Source organism: Manacus candei, unplaced genomic scaffold, assembly GCF_025592945.1.
Source record: "Manacus candei isolate 608988 ecotype Guabito, Panama unplaced genomic scaffold, ASM2559294v1 h1tg000067l, whole genome shotgun sequence".
Lineage (NCBI taxonomy): Eukaryota > Metazoa > Chordata > Aves > Passeriformes > Pipridae > Manacus > Manacus candei.
In genome coordinates this window covers 14258294-14282204 of record NW_026138115.1, presented here as the reverse complement: position 1 = coordinate 14282204, position 23911 = coordinate 14258294, and the positions used below count along the sequence as shown (strand labels likewise).

The 23911-nt window shown below is 36.5% G+C and overlaps 1 protein-coding gene across 9 annotated transcripts in view; it reads left to right on the top strand.

Annotated features, from left to right (window-relative positions):
- Positions 1-23911, top strand: part of AKAP6 (A-kinase anchoring protein 6) — a 275069-nt gene that overhangs the window by 228492 nt on the left and 22666 nt on the right. For all 9 annotated transcript variants that reach the window (XM_051806225.1, XM_051806228.1, XM_051806229.1 and 6 more), the window contains one exon: positions 16532-16747. In XM_051806225.1, coding sequence (XP_051662185.1) covers positions 16532-16747 — 216 coding nt within the window. The remainder of the gene's footprint in view (positions 1-16531; positions 16748-23911) is intronic.

Genomic DNA, 23911 nt, shown 5'->3' with positions numbered 1-23911 from the left:
ATGGTAGCCATTAGAGTATAAAAAATAATTACCTATCAAATATGGTGAGAGCATATCACTTTGTCATATATATTAAACCATCTTTGTCTCATTAAATCTGAAATCCACTATAAGTAAGTTTTCCATTCTTCACTAATCTCCTGGGGAAGTGTATAAAGGAGAAAATGGATATAATTAAGAATATTGCAACGTATAAGACATATATTTGAGAAAGAAAATTTAGAACATTTTCCAAAACATTATCTATGCCCCTAGCAGAAAACCTGTTGGGGTTTAGTTTGACTTACTTTCCACTTAACTTAAGAGTTTAACCGTATTACTGTCTTCACCGTACTAAGTGAATCATTGTTTCTTAATGGAAATTTACTGTGCTGCACCATCCCAATTATACACACAGGCACTGTCCACAGAGAATCATTTTTAATAAAATAAACTCAACAATGCTGTTGATTTTCATTCCATAATGTTATACTTTATATTACACTTATGCCTTAGGAAAAAGAGTTATTCCATTTTTTAGGTGCTTTTCTTTCATCTTACAATTGGAGGATGAATTGAATATGTAGTTCACATGCAGCTGGTACCCAAGATGAGAGCAATGTTTGGGGAGGAGTGATTGTTAAAATCAGAAGTAGGAAATTATTTTGACCTCTTGATTTTCTGTCGTAAAAAAATCATCCCATATTAATTTGGGTGTTTCTATTAAAGAATTTCCTACTGCATTACTTTTTTTTCTAATACTCCCATGTAATAATAATACTTAGCATTTCTATAGTACTCTCCAGTCAAGAGCTGTACATGTTGTACAAACATTACTGAAGTAAACCCCACTAAACTTTTGGGGTAGTTATTATTATCATCACCTTTTCAGAAATGAGGGAAATAAAATATATGGATATTTAATGACTTTTCTAAGTTTTCACAGAAAGTCAATGGCTGTGTTACGGTAGAACCCAGCTACAGTGACCCTCCTCTTTGGAACCAACCACAAGGCAGCCCTTCCTTTCTTCCTCTAGGTTACTTCTCAGTATATTCCATGTTCTTCTGCAATGAAAGGAGCCTGAGTCCTTGCTATTTCTTGTTTTTATTCAAAGTGTAAATCCTGCTGAGTATGTATGGCTTCAGAGCTCAAATCAGTCCAGCAGTTTAATTACCTAGGTAGCCTCATCTCCTCGGATGGTAAGATTGACGGAGAGATAGACAATAGGTTAGCAAAGGCATACAGTGCTTTCGGAAAACTCCATAAAAGAGTTTGGCGAAATAAACACTTGAAGAAATGTACAAAGATCAGTGTTTACAGAGCCATAGTGCTGTCTACTCTCTTATATGGATCTGAGTCATGGGTCATCTACCACCACCACCTGCAACTCTCAGAACGCTTCCATCAACACTGCCTCCATACAATCCTAAACATCCACTGGTCAGATTATGTGACCAATACATCTGTTCTAGAACAAGCAGCAGTCACAAGTATTGAGGCCATGTTGCTGAGAACACAGCTGCATTGGGCAGGACATGTCTCAAGGATGGACCACTACCTCCCTAAGATCTTGCTCTATGGTGAACTTGCCACTGGCTGCCGCAGGAGAGGAGCCTCAAAGAAAAGATACAAGGACTCCCTGAAACAACATCTCAGCCTTGGCCATATTGATCATCTTAACTGGTCTACTCTGGCCTCCAATCGGGAGGCCTGGAGACACACCATCTATAACGCTGCTGCTTCCTTTGAGAACGCACACAGGATCACTCTCGAGGAGAAAAGCCAACGCAGAAAGAATTGTGTCTTGCAGAATATACCACCTAAGGAGTCTTTCTGCTGTGCCTTTTGCAATCGGACATGTCTATCTCACACTGGTCTTTTTAGCCACCAGCGTGCTTGTACCAAATGTGGGTAGAGCCCTTCCCAAATCTTCGTTCGTGAAGCCTAGCCATGATGATGATGTATGGCTGATTTTTTTCCCATCATTATTATATATTTAGATACTAGAATTACTATAATATTATTAGTTAAGATCATTACCCAACTTATGTAAGGTCTGCTATTTCTTAGTTTTGTGGCATCTATGTGATATACTTTGGTCAGCCCAGTGTTCTCTGTGCAACATAACATGCAGCTGGGCTACAGAGTCATTTTGTTACTCATTCCACCAGCTTTCAGTGCTCTTTGCAGCCTCAAACATTTTCGTATTTAGTTATGAAGGACAGGCACAAACATTGCTGCAGTCCTTAGTGACACTTCTGGCCATTCCACACCAACATTAAGTGAGTTTCCGAGGGTAGCTATAGTAGAAAGGGGAAAGAGTGAATACAAGTTGCCCAGCTGTAAGGAGGGAGGCCTGGTTATCTTACTCCTGTTTTTATTTCTGCTGTAACACAAAAACTCCTTGAATGTGGACTAAGAAAATAAAGAAATTGACTTCAAATTCTTGGGAACTTCATAGCTACAAATATACATTTACTTTATTTATTCATTTTTTTTATTTCTCTTCTGTCTTTTGAGTCTCGAGTTCATGTTTTCTAGCTTTTCACAGAAAATGATAAGAACCAGAACCAGAATTTTACTTTTCAAATGAAATACAAGATTCTCAGGTAAACACATAGTTCTAGCAGCTGAAAGACTGGATATCATGAGACTGATAATTGGCACAACTGATTTCCTAACATAACAATGTATGGCAATTTTGTGGGTCAGGAGAGATATGGAGCAGGAAAGAATGAGAAGATAAAAAGAGTTCGCTTTCTTTCATGAAAGTTTTAGTAAATTTCATTTGAGTAAAGTCTGGCCAGAAATTTATGTGCCTGTTGGCTTGTCAGTAGAAGTGTTCTGCCACATTTGCTTTTATGGGTCCAGGACTTCAAACAGCATGCTTTTTTTCTCTGCAAAATGCCTTCCAAAAGACAGCAAGGGAGCCTAAATGATTAGTTATATATTTCTGTCACTTGCAGTAAAACTTAAGACTTCAAGTGTTCTATATAGAGAAATGACCCATCAGCCTCAAAAAGTTGTTATGGCTTTCTCTCACACACCAGCAACTGAAGAACAAGCTTAGACTTGCCAGTATCTGTCTGTCTCAGACTCCCTTCTCAATCATGTACAACTGGGAAAGCCTCTAGGGCTTTCAGTAGTAGGATTTATAAAGGATCCTGTTTTCTTTCCCCTCCAAACTTGGAGGGGGAACAGGATTTTCCTGTTCAGAACAGGATTTTAGCAGAGATTTTCTGCTAAATGGTGTTTGGCAAAAATAATGTTGCATTTCATGTCATTTTCTCTTCTGATTTTATTTGAAGCAATACGCAACATGCGTATTATACCTGTATCCTAAATCTTTATTTGGATCTTTAACAAAGAGATTCCTGGTTTTCAGCAGTACTCAACACTTGTGATTCTCAGCAGTACTGAATACTTGTGGTTTTCATTGACTTTAGTCAATGTATTTGTTAAAGAGATCAGATTGCTTGTTCATACAAAAATGTTGAAATTTTTTTCTCATTTAAAATTTCGAAAAGTCTGTTGAATTCCATAGTCAGTAGTATTTTTAAACATTTCTGCTTACCTTGTAAACAGTGTAAGGTATCTGATGCTTGTAACTATTTCTAATGACTAGACCCATTCTTAAGTATGTGTTTTCATCTTCCACTAAATTTATGACTTGAGCATACTGGATGATGAAGTGTTATTTTTCAAAAAAGTATTTCTCAGCATCATCTCTTATTTCTCCAATTCCTAAAGCAATTCAGCTTTCTGATTAAGTAGTATTGCATTGGTAATTAATGGCAAATCAACTAATCAATGCACCTTATGATACTTTTTATTTGAACTGAAAAGTTTGCAGAAGAGTCGACACTGTATGTCTTACAAAAAATTCAATTAAACACATTTCTATCAAATATAACACAAATGAGTCTGGGAGCATGTAAGATTATGGCCAAAATGAAATAAAAGTAAAGGTTTGAGTAAAGGTTTGGAGACTCAGAAATTGGGCATAAGTGCTGGTTATTCCTATAGGTGCCAGGAATTGCTTTCACTACTACATTTTGGATACTTTACAGTTTTTGGAATGATGTTCCTGGCATTATTTACCCAAGTTTTGTTTGGATTAAATTTTAGCAAACAGAAAGGCATACAGTATTAAATCCTACAAAACCAGGTAGGATTCCAAAGTCAAACGTAGACTCATGCCTCTTACAAAGGTTTGAAGCAAATTTAGACTGAATTTTCATGGCCCAGCAGCCCAAAGTAGCACTTCCGTGGACCACTGAAATGAGAAGCCACCTTTTTATAGTTAAGCAGGTCTACTTATATTTTTTTGGCCCTAATACAATACATGGTTTTATAGCTCTAATTTGATTTTAATGTACTAAAATATCATTGCACAATACTATATATATAATCATACTTCTACACACAGAGTACTTGAATGCTTAATATGCTCAAATGTATCTAAAATTTTGATTTAATATACTCATTACTTAATGAAAAAAGTTCAGTTTCTGTTTCAATAAGGTCTCTCTATTTAAGGCAACACTGATGTTACTTGCAGTTCCCATTTAGTACAAAATATCCCATCTGAGATAGGAGCTTTCATTCCATCATCCCATTTGGGCTGTAAATCCTAAACCATGTATTCTCTGAGTTTTTTACATTGTTGCTTACTTCTTGATTAATCAAAACATCAAAATTATTCATAAACACTATCTGATTGTCTAAACCCATTTTGCCCCACAATTGCTCCCTTTGCTGGGGAAAATAAAGGAACACTGAAGAGCTCTGGACTAAAACTGGGATATGGGATGGAGTAACAGTAACAGAAAGAACTGAGTTTAGCAGAGTTCAGATATGGCAATTCACTGAAAGCTTTGGTGGAGAAGAGAATAAGCTAGTGGCTTTTTAGGCCACTAATTCATATTTTACTTACTTCCTAGCTCTATTTTATGTACTGTCCCCTTATTTCTGGTAGACAAAGATGAATGTCCCACAAACAGCATAGGTAGAGGCACACTAAAACAGACCAGCTACAGTGCAGAGATCTTCTCTGAGTTTCTTCTCTAGTAATTGGGGGAAAGAAAAGCACTTTTGGGATGCTAATGATCTGTCCTGTTTTATGCATCTAAAAACAAAAATAAAAATTTAGGTTATGGAGAAAAGCTACCTTACCTCAGAATATCTGCTTCTAAATGATTAGTTCAGGCTCAATTCTCCATTAGCTCAGATGAATCCTACTCTAGGAATCCTCAGGAATTCATTAAGACCTGAGGGACTTAAGGATGAGACAACTGCAATTCCAGCTCAGAATGATTTAATGATAATATCTGTCATGTTCTCCTACACTAATTACAGGTTTATTTTTTTTTCTAGAAAAGTTAAGCCCAAATTTCTCTCTCAATCCTCCTGAATGTGCAGGACGGTGCTCATTTGAACCAGTGCCACCTTGTTAACTGGAGCTAGTGGGGAGGCAATTGAGCCCTTGTCCCTGTCTTTCTTACTGTAGTGGGATGGTTTATGTTTAATTCTCATGTCATGGGTAAGCTTGAAAGACTTGAGGTCTCCCTCGGGTTGAGTAACACAGAAGACACCATGGCTTACAGAGAAAGCTGTCCCAAACTGGCCATCCAAAGTAAAACTTGCAATTTCATAGTGACAAACGGCTAACAGTTCCTTTCCCAAGACTTTCATGTTGATGACATCTACAGACTGAGCTATCTTTCCCCTCTCAGTCATGGCCTCTTGAAGACTCAGATCTGTAGAAGTGAAAAATGGCTGACTTGACTTCTTTTGAGAGAGCATTCCCAGATCCATCACTTATTTTCATTATCATTGAAGACTAATTGGTTTACTTCTTTTGATCCACCCAAATGACTCCTTGAAAATGCGACTGTTTATTGTTCTGCTATTGCCTTGAAGACCTAGTTACCGTAAAACCAGAATCATTCTATCAACATGGAAAAGGGAAATGAGAAGAAAGGAAAAGATGACAAAAGAAAAAGAGAAGGAAATATTTTCCCTAAATATATGTCAAGATTGACTTGCACCTATTTACAGTAAGGGTTGGCACTTTGGTTGGCCTCAAAGTTTTATTTCCTTTGTTACTGATAACATGTAGAAAAACTTTTACAGCGTGGACTGAAAATATAAGAGAGTTAACAGAAATTCACTGTACTGTCTCCATTAAGGTTCACTTTGTGCTACTGCATGTGATTAGACAATTTATTTGATTGTCTATAACTGCCCCTTTGGAGCCATAGCATTGCATTTTCAGGTGCAAATCTCTCCGATATTAGTGGATTATTGATTGAATAGTGTTCTCTGGAGCCATTAAATCCTACTGAAGAGGTTTTTCTTTAATTGGTGGATCATTGACCTAGCAGACTGTTGCCTAATTTTGGTTTTATACTGGATAGATTTCCCAAGTTTTGTCCTTGCATGTAAGTTAATAGATCACAGTCCCAATAGGGAGTATTATTATAGATTGTATTAGTACCTTTACTTACAATAAAAATAATATCATACTGCCAGGAAACCTATTGATTTTGGTAGAATTATTTGCAGAGTAAAGTGTAATTCAGTATGAGAAAGAATATGAGCATAAAATAACAAGTCTTCAGTACACATTCTGAAGTGTTTATTGCAATCCTTATCAGGTATATTATATATCACAAGTGTGACATGTCAGTCAGGAACGTGATTTTTAGACTAGCACCATATTATTAGAGACAGCAGAACATAGATAATGCTTGTTGCATAAAGTCAATGGGGAAAAAAACCCAAACCCTTGTGGATTCCTGTGTTTTGAAGGATGACTCCCTTACTGGTCTCTTAGGAAAGTGCTGTATTTCCTCACCTCAAAATAAAGCTGGAAGCTTGTCCTCTGATCTGATGGATTTGCTGAGCATTTCGCACAGCACTGTCATTCTTAGTGAACCATCTCTCCCTTTATTGCACTGATGCTTATTTTCATGTTTTAGGCACAGTAAGAGCAACTTAATAATGTTCTCTAGTCTAAGCATTATGAAGGAAAGAATGCCTCTTTTTTGGACTCTTTCATCCTGTCTTCTCTTTTTACCCCAATCCTGTTATCCAGGCAGTGGAAGAATAGCAGTTGAAGGTGCAATACTATGAGTACCTCTGAGTGTCTAAGATCATCATAGACAGTCACCTCACCCAGATATTTGGCTTTTGACAATGCTTAGCTTTTTGATTGCCATTCACAGTTCATCTTGACCACATCACCTACTTCTGTCCTCCCTTCTAATTCAAGCCTTCTCACTGCCCTGGGACTAAACTGTGGATGTCAAAGTAGTATCTAATTTGTACAAGATGCAAGCTAATATTAATTTAAAATTTAACATATTTAAACAATCACAGAATCGTTAAGGTTGGAAAAGACCTCCAAGATCATTGAGTCCAACCTTTGACCAAACACCACCATGCCAACTAAACCTAAGGCACTAAATGCCTTTCAGGTGGTTGTAAAGAGCAATAAGGTCTCCCCTGAACCTCCTTTTCTCCAGGCTAGACAATCCCAGCTCCCTCAACTTCTTCTCATATGACTTACTCTCCAGACCCTTCACCAGATTTGTTGCCCTTCTCTGGACATGCTCCAGCACCTCAATGTCTTTCTTGAAATGAGAGGACTAGAATCAAACATGCTATTGAGGTGCGGCCTCATCAGTGCCAAGTACAGAGGGACAATCACTTCCCTAGTCAATGTGATCACTTGCCTAAAACATACTAACCAAGTTAGATACTGAGGAAGGCTACCCTACATCTGGTATGGGTGAACCTACCTCATCACAGTGCTGCCAGGATGTGGTTGATTCTGCTGCAAGTAGCCTCTCTTGTTGGGGACTTTTAATTTTGTCTTGAGCTGAAACCAAAAAATGTGTGTTTCTGTGTATATTTATGCTTAAGATATGGCAAAAGAATCAACAAAATGTTTTTATATTTTAGCATATATCCATTCTGAGGATGCATTGCTCTTTGGAAATAAGATGAAGAACACTATTTCTAGAAAAGCCTGTTTGTTGTCGTTGTGCATATACAGACACACATAAAAACATCACAGTATATTTTCCTGTGTTTATCCCAGTGCAGCTCAAGCTGTACATTTTTGAGTCCAGGCTAAGTTTACTTCGCTGACACAAGAAAATAGCCAAAGGAAATATCTTTTTCCTTTCTCATTACATGTTTTTGTTTTCCTTTTCCTGTCCTGAAGTCTCCAAAAAATTAGTCTAATTTATTTTATGTTCTCTGCTTTCCCATAAATAAGGTAATGCCAATGCACTGCAGGATTTTTTTCTGTTATTCAGAATAGAGTACATTCTCACTACATTTTGGAATATACCAGGCTCATTGCACAGAAACAGCAAAAATACATGTCTACCACCTGTGAAGGAAGTAGATTAAGAAAGGAAGTAAGTACAATATTAACATCTGAACCTCAGCTTGAGAGTTACAGGTGTTGATGTGCACCCATGCAAGGAAGTTTTTCCTTTAAAGCCTTATATAACTCTGAGATACGAAACAAAGTTTTAACAGTTTGAACTATTCATTAAAGATGGCTGAAACTCTGATACCTAATGTTTTTAGGTGATTGGAGGGGGTTTCTTGGCATCTAATATGCTGAGAAACATCTTGATTTCTTTTAGGCTGTAATTCTAAGTGAATTCCAATGACTGTAACTGAAGTTGAGCCTAAATTATTCCTTACTTGATTTTTAAAACTCTACCCAGTGTGAGGATCTTGCAAAAATTTTTAGTTTGTAATTTCCAGTACAGAAAAGAGAATGTTTGAGTAGTGTGGTTCAGGATTCATTACAAAAGCAAAACATAGCACTGATATTTATCCTACCTGTCTGATGCTTATTCTACTTTTATCTTAGCATTTTCTGGGGGCAAAAAAAGAAACCCTAGCAAATTGTGGCACTTCCTGTAATATTTGTCCTTTGAATCTTTTTTGCGGGAAAGAGAATTTCTCGAATTAAATGAGAAGACATGAACCAAAGGCCTTTATAAACACAAATAGTGCTAGACTAGAAAAATGGATCCTCCTGCCATCCCCTCTGGCTCCTCTATCTGAATGACTTGGCTTATCTCCTAGAACCAAGTTAACCCCAACTTTGAAGTGTGTAGTAAATAGCTCTAAAATATTTCAGTGTGAAAATGAAGCTAATTAATTCCCTGTAAGAAACACAAGAAAAACAAGGCTTGGAAAAACTATGTTGTATTTTAGTAGGGAAGATTCATTTTCATTCATTTCATTCAACACCATTTTTCTTTTATTTTTAAAAGTTACCTTCCTGTAATTGCACACTAGTTTAGAGTTAAGATAGGTGCATCTTAACAATAATGGGCACTTTTTTAGCAGATTATTGCCAAAAGTGCATTCTTTATTCCAGGGAGACACTGTAATAGATACCAGCACTTTTGTAATGATACAAGCAATCTGTAAGCTATTATAGTGTCGTTTATAGTAACTTAATCTTCATATTGTTTTATACGTCTGGAATTTTAATAGTGTTTTTAATTTAAGGAGGGGAGCATATTACATATTACTAGTTACATGGGAGTATGAGCTAAATAACAGACCATTGAATGGTATTCGTACAAACAAATATTTTGAAGTACTTAAATGAGCATAAAGAATAGAACAAAGATGTTAAAGAATGTTGTACAGATATAATAGTAGCTTTTATGGATGAGTCCAGAAGCATCTAGTCTGAATTTTTACTGGTTTTAATGTATATATTTTACTTCTAGAGAAAAATGGGAAAGAACACAGAGACTTTTAGAATACTATTTAAAAGTAAATATTTTATTTAAAAGGAACATATTTACCTAATTAATACATGTATTTCCATTATTTATTTCCAATAAACACAAATCCCCATGTAACTTTAACTAATGAAATGAATGAATTAATATAAGAACTTTATTATATGTAAAATGTAAACTCTAAACTACATTCTTGAAGCCAGTGCAAAAATGAAGTCTTTTTTCCCGTAAGTTCATTGCCATTTTTAAAATATATAGAAACAGGTGCAGTTCTCTTGTAAGAGAAATATCGTAACACTTCACTAAGTAGTGAGTTACAGAGAGATATGATCAGCGTAACAATTTAGTAGTTGTAATACTATAAAAGGTAGGGTTTTTAAATTAAGAGAACCAGTTCGCTGTTTTGAAAGAGGTAATATTCTACTTCAAACTGTCATTCTGTATTTCTGACTTGCAATTAAATGATATTTCTAAAATGTCAGTCCCAGATTCTGTTGTGACCGTCATCATAATAAAATATGACAGGAAAGATATTATATCAATACTTTTTCCATAATTAGCATTAAAGATCTCTCAAGGGTTAAGTACAAAGGGTTTTCGCTGAATAGTCTGCAAGCTTTGTGCCTTTAAAATCTTTTAATATAGCCAAGACTGGTGACAACCAGGAGATAGATCTATGAACAAACCCATTTTGAGAGAATAGTTTTGTGGTGTGTGATGTATGGTACGCAAATGAGCTTATTAGGACTCTCATCTATTTTATTATTGGTGCCCAATTTAATAGAGGCATTTAAAAAACAATATTTCTGCCTGACTCCTTGAAATGAAGAAGATACATTGATATAATTGAGAGCAAATGATTGCATGTTGTGCCATTTAATCATGTCATTTTTCAATTGCTGTTTTTTGCACTTCACTGCATACTTATAGAATATTTAGCTTCAATATAGATTAAGTCCCACAGTATGCAACTGAGTAGAGATCCCATATTGGGTGACATATTCTTTTAACCTTGAAATCAGCAAAAGCACACAGGTTTGGCAGTATTTTTCTATCTGATGACAAGTAATCATTAATTTTCTATCTTTGTCATTTAGCTTTTTTATTTTAAGGAATTACTTTCTTACTAATATTTTTTGAGGAATTACTGGCTTTCTTTTTCATTCAGAAACAGAAATTCTTCTTTTCACTGTATGTCCTGTAAGAATGGAATCTGAAATACAGGGATGCATCAGCCTGACAAGAGAAGTTCTAACAGGCATTGCCATTTCACAGAAAACATTGAAAACTACATTTTACCCAACCTTTTTGAGTATTGTTTCCAGTTTTCCCTTTACTGATGTATTAGTTCTGGTAGCCATGATACTTAAAAGTTTTACATTCTCACTTTTGAAAACTGAACTGCTGCCCTAGCCAGAAATCGGGCATAAAAAAGGAAAAAAAAATTAAGAGTTGTAGTTTGATTGATACTCAGAAGGGTGGCTTCCATTCTCAGATTTTGCTTTGATTTCTCTGTAAGGTTGTGGTACTAAATAACATCAGTTCCATCTTCCATCGAGGAACAACTAAGTACAGTTCAAAGCGTATCATTGTCTTCCTCTCATACCCAAATACTGCAACAAGGAGAAAGAGTAAGCTTTTAGACCAAGGTTAGACAGAAGCTTCCTCTTGGATCTGGTCATTACAGATTTATCTGCAGTTGAGCTTCTTTTGTTTTCCTAAAACCAGCCAGTACTGCCCATGCATAAAGAGAAACAAAAGGTAAGCCCAGAAATGTCTCAGTATACTTTGGCATTTCTTCTGGACCTGAAAGCACAAAGGAAATCCATTTGTGTTGTTACCATTTGTCATCATTCAACTATTTTCAAAGCTCTGGGTATCTGTGCATGGATGGGGTGCATCAGGCAAAGCATCATCAGCCAGTTGAGGAAGGTGATTGTCCTGCTCTGTTCTGCACTGGTGCGGCCTCACTTTGAATATTTTGTGCAGTTTTGGGCACTGCAATATAAGAAAGATATTAAGCTATTAGAGAGTGTCCAAAGTGGGCAACGAAGAGGGTGAAGGGCTTTGAGGGGAAGCCGTGTGAGGAGTGGCTGAGGTCCCTTGGTCTGTTCAGCCTGGAGACGAGGAGACTGAGGGGAGACCTAATCCCAGTCTGCAACTTCCTCCTCAGAGGAAGAGGAGTGGCAGGCACTGATCTCCTCTCTGGTGACCTCTGGTGACAGAACTCGAGAGAATGGCCTGAAGTTGTGTCAGGGGAGGTTTAGGTTGGATATTAGAAAAAGGCTCTTCACCCAGAGGGTGGCTGGGCACTGGAATGGGCTCCCCAGGAAAGTGGTCACAGCACCAAGCCTGACAGAGTTCAAGAAGCGTTTGGATGATACTGTCAGGCACATAGTGTGACTCTTGGGGATGGTACAGTGAGGGGCCAAGAGCTGGACTCAATGATCCTTGTGGGTCCCTTCCAACTTAGCTTATTCTGTGATTCTGTGATTCTGTTTATTATTCCCAATTGTAGAGTGAAAGCAAGAAACTGCAGATCCTATAAAAATGAGTTCTCCAAACAATATGTAATAAATAAGGCTACAAAACCCCACATCTCAACATGTTATGTGGTGAAGATGTGGATCATGTGGATTTAAGGGAACTAATTTTAGACTGACTTTTAAACTATTTTTAAGCACAAATAGTCTCACGTACTATAGTGAGAATCTTAGTACACTTAAATAGTTAATGTTAAACACCTGCTCAAGATCCTTGATGCTTCAGTGGCCAACTCATCTTCCATGTTGTGTGAGAAAGCAGACTTACCATAAATCTTCAACTGTGCAGAGCAGGCAGTGCAGCACAACTCAGGCACTGATATGATGCAGGAAGGCTGAGGGATGGAGGCAGATTGGAACTTGAGGCGATCTAATATTCCTCAACTTCCCACCTTCCTTTGCCTCTCGTATGCTCTGGCACTGCCTAAAGCTGCAGACATGTTTCTGTCATATGCCATTCACTTAGGAGTCACGCAGCTATGCCAAGCACTTTCTGTTCAGATCATGGCCACTTCCATTCCCATAGATAGTGCCATTAGCCTATGGCTTTGAAAGCATGTTTGATGTCATTTGACCCAGCAGGGGCTTTTCCAGATGATTTAAGGCATGGTATTAACAAGCTGCAAAAGTAGTTTCAGCTAGCCCTTTTTAGCTATGTGGATGATAACTTCAAAGCACTGAAAATAGGAGTAAGCAGAGGGAAGAAAAATCTTCCAAGATTCTAGCAGCATGGACAGGAATCCTCTGTATGGGAAGCTATGACCATAATAACATTATAATGACTAACACCTCAATGTTATCAGAGTGTCTGTTGTGAAGCAAATGACTCAGACACAAAGTCAAGATCATACACAGCATCTGCAGTTACTGTGTATACTCTTAGCCTGCAGCAAAAAAGCCAAATACATTTATTTAAGTCTCACTGCAAATGGTTTAAGTGAATGTTTCTCTCACATTTGCAAAGACTTGGATTGTGTTTACATTTACCACAGCTCAGTGATAGTATGAGGAAACACAACTGAAAGTGTCTGATCTCTTAATCTATTTTTCAGCAAATCTTTTGAGCACACAGGAAACTGAGTGAGCCTAAGAGATGCTCCTAAGTTTACTGTTAGATCATTACCAGATTTTCTGAACCTTCAAGTGCCCAGTAGCTTACTATAGCAGCAGCTGTGGACAATGTAGAATGTACCTTGCAAATAATTAAAGTAACTGGAAGTCCTGGAAGCATACTTTGCATGTGCAATTGCCATATTGACAGGTTTATATACAAGCATGCCATTTTAACAACAGCAAAACATGGATGGATATACCATGATATACTGTGATATATCATGTCATAGGATATAGGCAATTATTGTGTTGCTTTAGGACACTGAACACAAGACCCTAATACTGCTTAAATTCATTATTGCTAGTGCTATTATATAGGTCTTAAAGATATCTTTACATGATTAAGTTCTCTAGCTTTTAAAGTATTGTTGCTATAACCAACTCTTTCACCACACTGTTAGATACAAGCACTTTGTTCTTCTCCTGTTTAATATTAACCATAATATCATGTAATAAAATTGAAACAAAAGTGCCATAGGCCTAATTGTACTGTCACAGCCATGTAAATCAGAAATAGCTTCAGTAAAGCTACTGTTATTACAGTGGTGTAAAATTGATATAAATTAGAAATTACTTGGATACCGTAGCTCTGCTTTCAGATAACACTTTTAAAGGCCTCACTTAAACTCCCGTATAAGTGCAATTATGAGTGCAATTCTCCTTACCTCATCATATTAAATGGCATTGTATCAAAAAAGAACAATATTTGTAAGGGATGACTTAATCAGTTAGATCAACGCAAGTTAATATTTTAGGGCCAGATTCTGAGCTGTATTGACTTCTATGAAGTTAATGCAGACCTAAATAACATACCATCACTTCCAAAAAACTGAATTGCCTAGCTGTTATAAAATGTAAAATAAGAACCCTGACTTTAGGTAGATTTTTTGGTTTGGTTTTGTTTGGATTTCTTCTGATGTGACATTAGACTAATGAACAGCATTAAAAAGGAAATGTGCCAGACATGGTGGTTACATCAAGAACTATGAAGGAAAGTAGCAATGAACTCTAGGAAAATAAATAAGGGCAAGTTCAGGAAACGTTAGTGAAAATGCAGCTCTGGTATAAATTGAATAATAAAATTCCTGGTCATATTTTGTCATTCACATTATTTAAAATTCAGAAATGTTAAAGATACAGGGTTCTCTTATTATAGAAGTAATAGACTTCTAGCTATTATAGAGTTAGGGTAATTTAAATAGCTATAGAATGCATTATATCAGTAAGTGGAACATCTGTATGAAATGTCCACCTGCTAATATACTACTCAGTTTACTTTACAATCAAATGTACTTAATCATTTTAAGATGTCTTCTAATGAAGGCTTATCGGGAATAATGCTTTGAACAGAAATACTTTTAGGAATTAAAACTTCCGCTTTAAATGAGATTTCATTGCCTTGTTTACCCTTGTTGATTAATAAGCAATCTGTTAACTGTTAGGATGGCCCAGTTGTGCCAGTGAAAATAGACTAGTAATTCAGCTATGTTTGTGGGCATAATCATCATTTCTCTTGAAGGCTTTAAAAAAAAAAAGTCTTTTGCACACTATCCGTAGGCAAAGAAAAGGCATATGTTTTTATATGTGCATACCACTGTTTTGCTTCAGACTTGCAGCTTAATATTATTGATCAAACACAGCAGCAAAATACTCCTTTGAGTTACAACATTTCTAAGTATAAATTCCATTTTCTAAAGAAACAGTGACATGAAAATCTGGAACTAAAATTCACTTTCTATAGAATGTTGTTTTGCTAATAAAATTCAGGAAGGTAGATCCTGATTTTTTATCAGTTAATGCTTGTGAACAGCTTTGAGAGATGTAGTAGCTTTTTTCGTTTGCTTATTATCATTAACTGGAAGTTTAAAGGCAAACACTCTGCCTTCAGAAAAGATGATAGTTCAGATTTTCTCATGGGGTCATGCACTTTCATCTGTGGCATCCCACAGAGGGAAACAGATGTTGGCAAGTTACAATTTAAATTATCTGGAAAGCTCCCACGTGTAGAGCACAGTCCTGTTAAATTCAGGAGTAGCACAACCCTTTGATAATAGTTGAATACTGGAGTCATGCAATGCTATAAAAGTATAGGGTCTCAGAAACTGGGCTGAAGCCATAATCCTTGGATGCATTTGTGCCTTCTATACCCCAGTTTCATAGATTTTGTTATTAAAATACATTATGAGAGAATAAAATTGTGATTTGATGTTGAATGACATTGGAGCATAGTCATGGATAAAACCATGCTTGAAAGTACCCCATGCTATTAACTGCTTTCGGGTAGTACATCTCTCTCTAGTTCTGTCTGCCGTGTAGGATGCATAATTTTTACTACTGTTCAATAAGATTCTCAGTGAGGTTTCTTGGGTTTCTGGAGTAGAACCAACAGATCCTGGCTCACATCGTTGCAATATTAGGACTTAGTGATTGTCTCCTATCAACCAGCTTATGTCAAACTGCATTCTCAGTAGCACTGGAATCAGTATGATGAAATAAATACAGTGAATTACTCATCTTCAAGGACGATACAGTTATCACAGTATTCCTATATTTACTCAAATATGAAACTACTCTGGAAATATGTTATGATAACAAAAAAATCTGTAAAAAATTCTATACTGAATTTTCTGCTTTCTTAATGTTTCTCCTGTGACAGGCTGTATAGGACCCATAATTTCTATTGGTTTTTTTTTTTCTAAAAATACACATATTCACGTTGCATGACTATGATTTTTTACTCTGTAGAATTTCTGAAGTTGGTTACTGTCAAGGTAACTCATTTCAGATGTGTCCCAATTGAATGAAAAAGAAATTAAGAATAAACCAGTTTACATCATTAAACCTTCAGCATTATTGAGACAGTTAGTTATATATGGCATTTGTTTGAAGAAGACTGAACATAACGTTACGCCTTCTGTGCTATTAAGACTGTCTTTATCTGAAAATAAAACACTAAGCTTTGACACTAAAGTATGGGAATTTATGGAAGAGCTGAAAAAAGTATTGTAAGACAGAGATTGGGCACCATTAAATATCAGATAATACTTAATGTTTCAATTTGCAGAGAATTCCACACTGACATCTGTTGTTTGTCTATCCTGCAGTCTTTATGCTGTGAGATCAAACAGAGACGTCGTGGGGTAGCCTCTGTGCTGCGATTATGCCAACACCTCCTGGATGATCAGGAGACCTGCAACCTAAATGCAGATCACCAGTCCATGCAGTTGATAATTGTAAACCTCGAGAGAAGGTGGGAAGCTATTGTCATGCAAGCTGTCCAGTGGCAAACAAGGCTACAGAAGCGATTAGAAAAAGATTCGGTGAGTAATGCTTGCTTTAAAAGTGCAGGGTTTCATTCTTCGTGAGAGGCACTTTTTCAGCACAAGACAAACACATCCATTTCCAAGCATTTTCTTCTGACTGAAGATGCCATTCCTAGTCTTTACTGCCAACAAGTGAATCTTCAGTTTTTCACAAAGCATTGTATTCTATGGACAAAATTGATTAGTAATATAAACTCACAATATACATAATCTATTTGCTGGATATTTAACCTCATCATGTCTGATCCCATCAAGCAATAAAAACAATCTTCTCTTGGTGCTATGTTGCTCAGGACCTAACAGAACTGGGCCCAGGTAAAATTTTACTGATTGAAAATATATTTTAGAAAAAGTATTTCCTGTGTAGCTAAGACTGGTTTTAATTAACATCCCAGCAGTAGATGTGCATTTCACATAGAATGCCATGGGTATGTGATTAATATACAATCCTGTGTTATTTGAATATAAGTAAAATGCAATAATTTGCTTTTATCTAGGGGAAATGATTCCTAAGAGGCAAAATAGCACTCTGTTTAAACCATCCATTAAGTGGCATGAATTAGATTGGTTTTCTACAGCATAAAACTATATTACAAAGCAGGAGGAACAAAATAATCCCTACTCTAACACCATGGATTGTAATGGATGAATTGGCTCAGCGTGTTTTGTGCTACTATCATACTGCTGAAGTCTGTATACTGCAGCTACATTGACAGCAATGATAATCCTATGTAGTTCATATAGTGAAGAGCCTTGATGAGATTTGAGAAGAAGTGACATAATTTTTTAGGTTTATACCAAGCAGAGCAAAGGAAAAAATGCTTGACACTTACATCCTTCCTAATAGTTATCTGACTAATTGTGAAATACTACTTTTGACTTCCTTTTTGTTAAAGTTCCTTTAAAAAAATAAGAGAAGCTGTAATTCTCTGGTTCAGTTATGGTACTATAGTATGAAGATATATAAGGCATTGTTCAGAAACACTAGCAGTTCCTGAGTGTAAATACTATTAATCTAAAGGGGCCAAGAAATGGTGAGTTAACTAGGAGAATGCTTGCCTGCCTTTATCAAAAGTTATAACATAGAAGTGGTCCTCTATCCATTTGATTTATCGGCTGTTTTGCTTTAGGTGTTGAGATAAAGTGGGGCTTAATGAAGGAAGAGGTGTGAATAGACTATCAGGACAAGTCAAAAGGGGCATGTCTCTGTATGAGTCAACATGGAAGGGAGACATCACTGAAAAGCAGATGTAGTGCCAACATTGGTTTTGTAAGCATAGGATTAGTCAACTGACAATATAAAAAGTGTAGATAATTGAGGAGAGTCAGTTATGCCATCAAAAATTTGACCTGGTTGGAAGTAGTGTAAAAATGATGAAGCTACATGCAAGTGTACAAGGGTATAGAGAAATCATTAATTTTCTGCCTTTCCTTATACATCTGTGTGCAGACAGGCAAGTGTTGACTGAAGAGGAATGCCATTGGAAACAACCAAAATCATCTAAGGGCTTGCACTATATGACCCGTAGAAAAATGTCAAATCTTAGTGATGCTAAGATTTCTCTCAAAGAGCTAGTAAAAGCTGTATATGTCACAGCTGATGCAGATTACCAGACGGAGAACAGTCATACTGAAAAAGCATGAAGAAAAGAAATCTGGGGAGAGAAGAGCAAGAATTCCATTTTGTTTGTGCTTAGTTTATGTTAGTGGACACTAAGAAGAGTGGGGTTAGATGAAAGGATTTTGTTTGAGCCCTCTGTCCATAGATGGGAACTGCAGTATATTATCATTTAAAAAGGGGAAATGGAAAGTATATTATCATCTAAAATGGAGAAAGGGAAGCAGGTAAGGTAAAAGGCTGTTCGAGTCTAGTGAAAAACAGAAGATGAAGGAAAAACAATTAACAAAAAAAACCTTAGAGGGTGGAAGCAAGAACAGGTAGCCCCTGAGGTGTACATAGAAATTGTCTGAGCATTAAATGTGGCCAGGGACATGGGGGGCCACAAAGAAAAGCTTCTTTAGGTACATTTGTGATAAAAGAAAGGCTGGGGAAAATTTAGTCCCTCTCCAGAAGGAAATGAGACACCTGAGTACTTGGGACATGGAGAAGGTTGAGGTACTCAACGACTATTTTGACTTAGTCAACACTGGCAAGTGTTCCAGCCACATTGCTCTAGATGCAGAAGTCAAAAGCAGAGACTGGGAGAATGAGAACCTTGTACTGTAGAAGAAGATTAGATTCAAGGCCATCTAAGGCACTTGAAAGTACACAAGTCCATGGGATCTGCTGAGATGCATCTGGGGGTCTTCAGGGAACTGGCAGATGTAGTGGCTAAGCCACTATTCATCATATTTGAGAAATTGTGGCAGTCCAGTGAAGTTCCTCCTGACAGAAAAAGGAGAAACAGAACCTCCATTTTTATAAAGGGAAAAAAGAAGACCTGGGGAAATATAGGCTAGTCAGTGTTATCTCTGTGCCTGGCAAGATCATGGAGCAGATCCTCCTGGAAACATCTTTGTCAGTGATGTGGACAGGGGAACTGAGTGCACCCTCAGCAAGTTTGCCAGTGACATTAAGCTGTATGGTGCAGTTGACATGCTATAGAGAAGGGCTGTCATCCAGAGGGACCTTGACAGGCTTGATAGGTGGGTCTTTGTGAACCTCATGAAATCCAAAAGGGTCAAATGCAAGGTCCTGCAGGTGGGTTGGGGCAATCCGAAACACAAATACAGGCTGGGCAGAGAGGGTTGAGAGCAGCCCTGAGTAGAGGGATAAAGATAGATAAAAAATAATCTAGAGAGCAAAAAAATCAAAGGAATTAATTTGTTGAGAGTCTATTCAAGTGGAGTCAAAAGTAAAACAAAGCTGGTAAAACAAAGATTGTGAGAAAATGTTAGAAAAATTTTAGTGGAATTAAAAGAAAAAACAGAATTACTGAGGATCCAGAGCTTTAGAGAAAATGTGGGTAGGAGTTTTAGACAATACATTACATTTAAATCAGAGGAAAGTCAAGAAATGAAAGAAGAAAAATGCCATCTCAAAAACTGCAGAGAGTTTTGACGGTAATGAGTCTGAGAGAGCAAGCAATGTGAACAGAAGTAAGAGAACTCATTAATTAAATAGGTTGGGCAAGTGAATGGGTTAGAAGATAAATATGAGACAGGAATAGAAAAGATTGATAAAGAAAGAAAATATAGTAGGAAACATTTTTTATTCTCTTGAGAAACACTGGTGATATTTTTATGGTAGTTCCATTTTTGGTATATTTTTAGTCATATTACTAATTTATTGCAGCAATAGCTCTAGTAAACTTGGAAAGTGTTACACAAAATGTTTAATGATCTGACCAGCAGTTGAAAAACCCATTGAATTTTGGAGCTTCAGAAATAAGTGTGTGCAGTATTACCAACAAAGAAACAAAAAGTAGCTATCAGAATCCTGAATTTTATTTATTAGAGTCTGAGTATCTGTTGGGTAAGCAATCTGTTGGGTCTGTAAGAGCCCAAGAGAGATTGGACTAGGTTCCAACTGTGTAAAGTACCAAAAGATGAGGGACTGCCTTTTTAATCTGCAAAACATCATTTTGTTGTAGTAAATATATATCTTCTATTTGACTAGGAACAGAAAGAAGTTGCATTTGTGAGATATCTTAGAAAGTGCAGAACAAAGATCCAAGTTACTGTAGTGAAATCCTATTATCCTCTTTTGCATGGGGACACCTGCTGTGTGGAAAGCAGTTTACTAGTTGTACTTGCAGTTACTGTAAATAAACTGTTATGAGCTAATTAGAGCTTGGAATTTCACTGGCCGGGTGTGTATCATTCTTTCTGCTGAGAAGTAGCAGCCATTTAGAGATATCATGATGCTCATCTAATTTTCATTGTGGGCTGTTTTGTTTCGGAACCTCTCATCCTAGGCTGCTTTATAACACTATGATTTTTTGAAGTATGTCAGTATAAACAAGCTTCTTTTGTTAATAAAACTCTCTGTATTCTCAACATTTAAATGTGACCCAGCCACTGTAGGATTCATGTTTCTTCGACTTCCCTGGCCCTACTTGGCATGTTCTAACCCTCCTTTTCACTCAGGTCCTGTGCAGTCATTTCTTGGGTAGGTATCAGAACCATTTCTTCTCCTTCCCTATCTCTCTGTATTTGATGGTGTGCCAGTCTTGGCACACAAAATGTATCTCTTGGTAACAAGTCTTTATGTGTGGTTGCCCACAAAATAGTGTAATTTATGAAAACAAATGAGATGTTTTTATACCCTGATGGCATCTGGCTCATTCAAGGCATCTGACTTGGTGACAGTAAATAAGGTACCCCAAAAAAGGTACACCTTTTGCAATAGTGGGCATGATAATTTTACAAATAACAAGATATTAAGATGTACTTCAAGCACCTAAAATTTGCTAAAAGTTGTCTTTCTCATAAACAAAAAGTTCTGTCTAGAATGTGAAATTATCAATAAGAATCACTCCAGAAGGATGAAAGATGGTTAGATTCAGTAGGTTAATCTAACTATATGGAGTGAAGTATTCATAGAATCAAAAATATAGAATACTGGAAGCAGTCCTAATATGTTACAGCAAAAGAGGTTTTTATCTCCCCCATCTGTTTGTTTGGGTTTGGTGGGTTTCTTTGTTTTGGTTTGGTTTTTTGTTAAAAATTCTTTTCATCCAGATTTATAATTCCATATTTTGCTGATATAATGTTACATATCACCTAAATTTTAACTGGAATTACACAGATGAAGTATAGCTTGCCTAACAAGATCCTGCTAGCAATCAACTTCAAAGGAAAAAGAGTCTGTCTGGCGATTGCAATAACAATAGCAACAATCTTATAGTCAACTAAACTCAAAATTGCCATCTAAAATTCCTGCTCAAGAGCTGGAGAAGCTTTAACTCACTGTGCACTTTCCTTTAGAAGGTCTAATCTACTTGAAAGACTGAACAGTTAAAAAGGATTTGGGACAGACTCAGTTATGGTCACGCCCATAAGTTTACAATTGTTACGTCAAAGTGGGAATATTTGTTTTCTGCATTTATTTTTTTATCTTTTACTCAGCCTGTGGTATGCCCTGTGTATATGTAAATTATATGTTTAGCCTCAGTGGTTTATTCCAGCTGCTACAGATGTTCACAGTTTGTATATGTTCTGTGCAGGTCAGATATGTTTCTGTATAGAAAGCTACAATGAGATGACCATGGAAATTCACTTTTCTGGGATGGCTTTACCAATACTGGAGTATACAAAACTATTGTACTGCTGTGACTGTTAGAGAAACAAAACTGTGGTTTCTAATGGATTTTACTTAAGTTGCAATTCAATATTCCTGCCTTTTTGGTGAGTGGAGAAACTGCTTTTTCTCCAGGCTGCTCATTCATTGAATGAGAAACTTATCTGTTTTATGGAACAGACAATATCTTATTCAACAGAGAGAGCTAATTATTGAAGGAACAGTATTATTCATGCTTTTAAGATGGAGATTTTGAGGTAAGGCAATTTGGGTTAAGGTGCTGTAATTCTCACATTGTCCTGAATATGTCTGAAATATTCATTTGTCTGATCGCTAAGTTCACTACTATTCTTCATGAAAAAAAAGCAAATTATTTCTCTTGTTCTTCTAAGTCATCATACCATACTGTATGTCCAGCAAACCCCCCATCTGTATTGGCTTGAAAGTATGCTGTACATCCAGCCACATAATTGAAAATAATAAGGCCACAATAAATGGGATGGCCTTGGGGTATAATACCCAAGGGATTCAATTGGTGTCGCTTTGCATCAATGTCCATGTATCATGGTAATTGAGGTAACATAACCAATTACCACATTTTAATTAGAGTTGTAAGGACTTGGGAAAATCTGCATTGGTGAGACAGCTCACTTGGAAAAAAAAAAAAAACACGAAAGAAAAAGAAAGGCACTTCTCTCTTTTCCACAAGCTTGTTTTTTAGGAGGTAAAGAGCATGCTTAAAGTGCTATTTAGGATTTTTTCCCAATATCCTCTTGGTTTCCTTCTTTATAATGAACTTGGAAAAGTACATTCTTAAAAAATACTATATTGCTTCTGATCTTGTATCTTTATCCTTTTTCTCTATTTATCTGTTTCTGTGATGCTTTCTGGAAAAGAAAACACTTTTTCATAATGCTAGGCATGGTATCTGTCTTTCACTTTTCTATATTCACTTCACTGGTGCAATATTTTTTCAATCCAGGGAATGACACTTGTTCTAAGCTTAAAAAACCACACAAAACCCCATCCCTCAGGGGTAAAAAATGAGTCTGTCATTGTTCAGTTATTTGTTAGATATCGTCACTAAACAAAACTCGGTTTCTAAAAGTTTCTTATTTCATCAGAAGCCATTATTTTCTAAGGTGAGATCTAAATAAAAATCTTGCATAAAATTTAGAATTTCATCAGGAGTGTCTAGAACAGCAAAGTACTGAGAGATGATTAGCTTAATTGGCTGAAGAGGGCACACTACATATTGTAAAGTGCTGAACACTTATTACACAATCTATCCCTTACAAATTATTTAGTGACATATTTCTGAACCTTTACAGATTGATTTTATTCGTTATCTATCACAAGTAATTTTTGCTTTGATATTGGACCTCTTTCATATAGCATATGACACTGCAGTCTTTATGGTTTGCATTAGTTTCTGTCAGTCATCTTGTTTTATTCATATTGCAACACTGAAGACTGCTCACTTTGGTGTTTCCTTAAAATATTTGTTTTTTAAGTGAATGGATGTTTGATTTTAGAGTCTGTAATGTGATGCACCATCCTCATACTTAAGGTGTTTATGTTTTTGAGCTTCTCGGTTGCACTGCATTTCTGATTTGTGACATGGAGCAATTATCTGTAGGATCTAAAATAATCACATAAATGGTGAACACAAGTCTAGAGTTTTCTTGAACTGTAATTGAAGATAGGTAATATGCCCCACATTCTGTATTCCTCATAATGTTCTTGAGGACCAGCCGTAGTTACAATGGCAGCCATCAGGGCAGTACACACAGTCTGGATAATATGACAAAACAAAGCTGGTAAAATCCTTATTGTTGAGCAGATCTTAGTAAAAAAATTCCAAACCCAGTCAAGTTTAGTCAAAATTCAGATAAATGTTGTGTTATATTCTTGAGAAT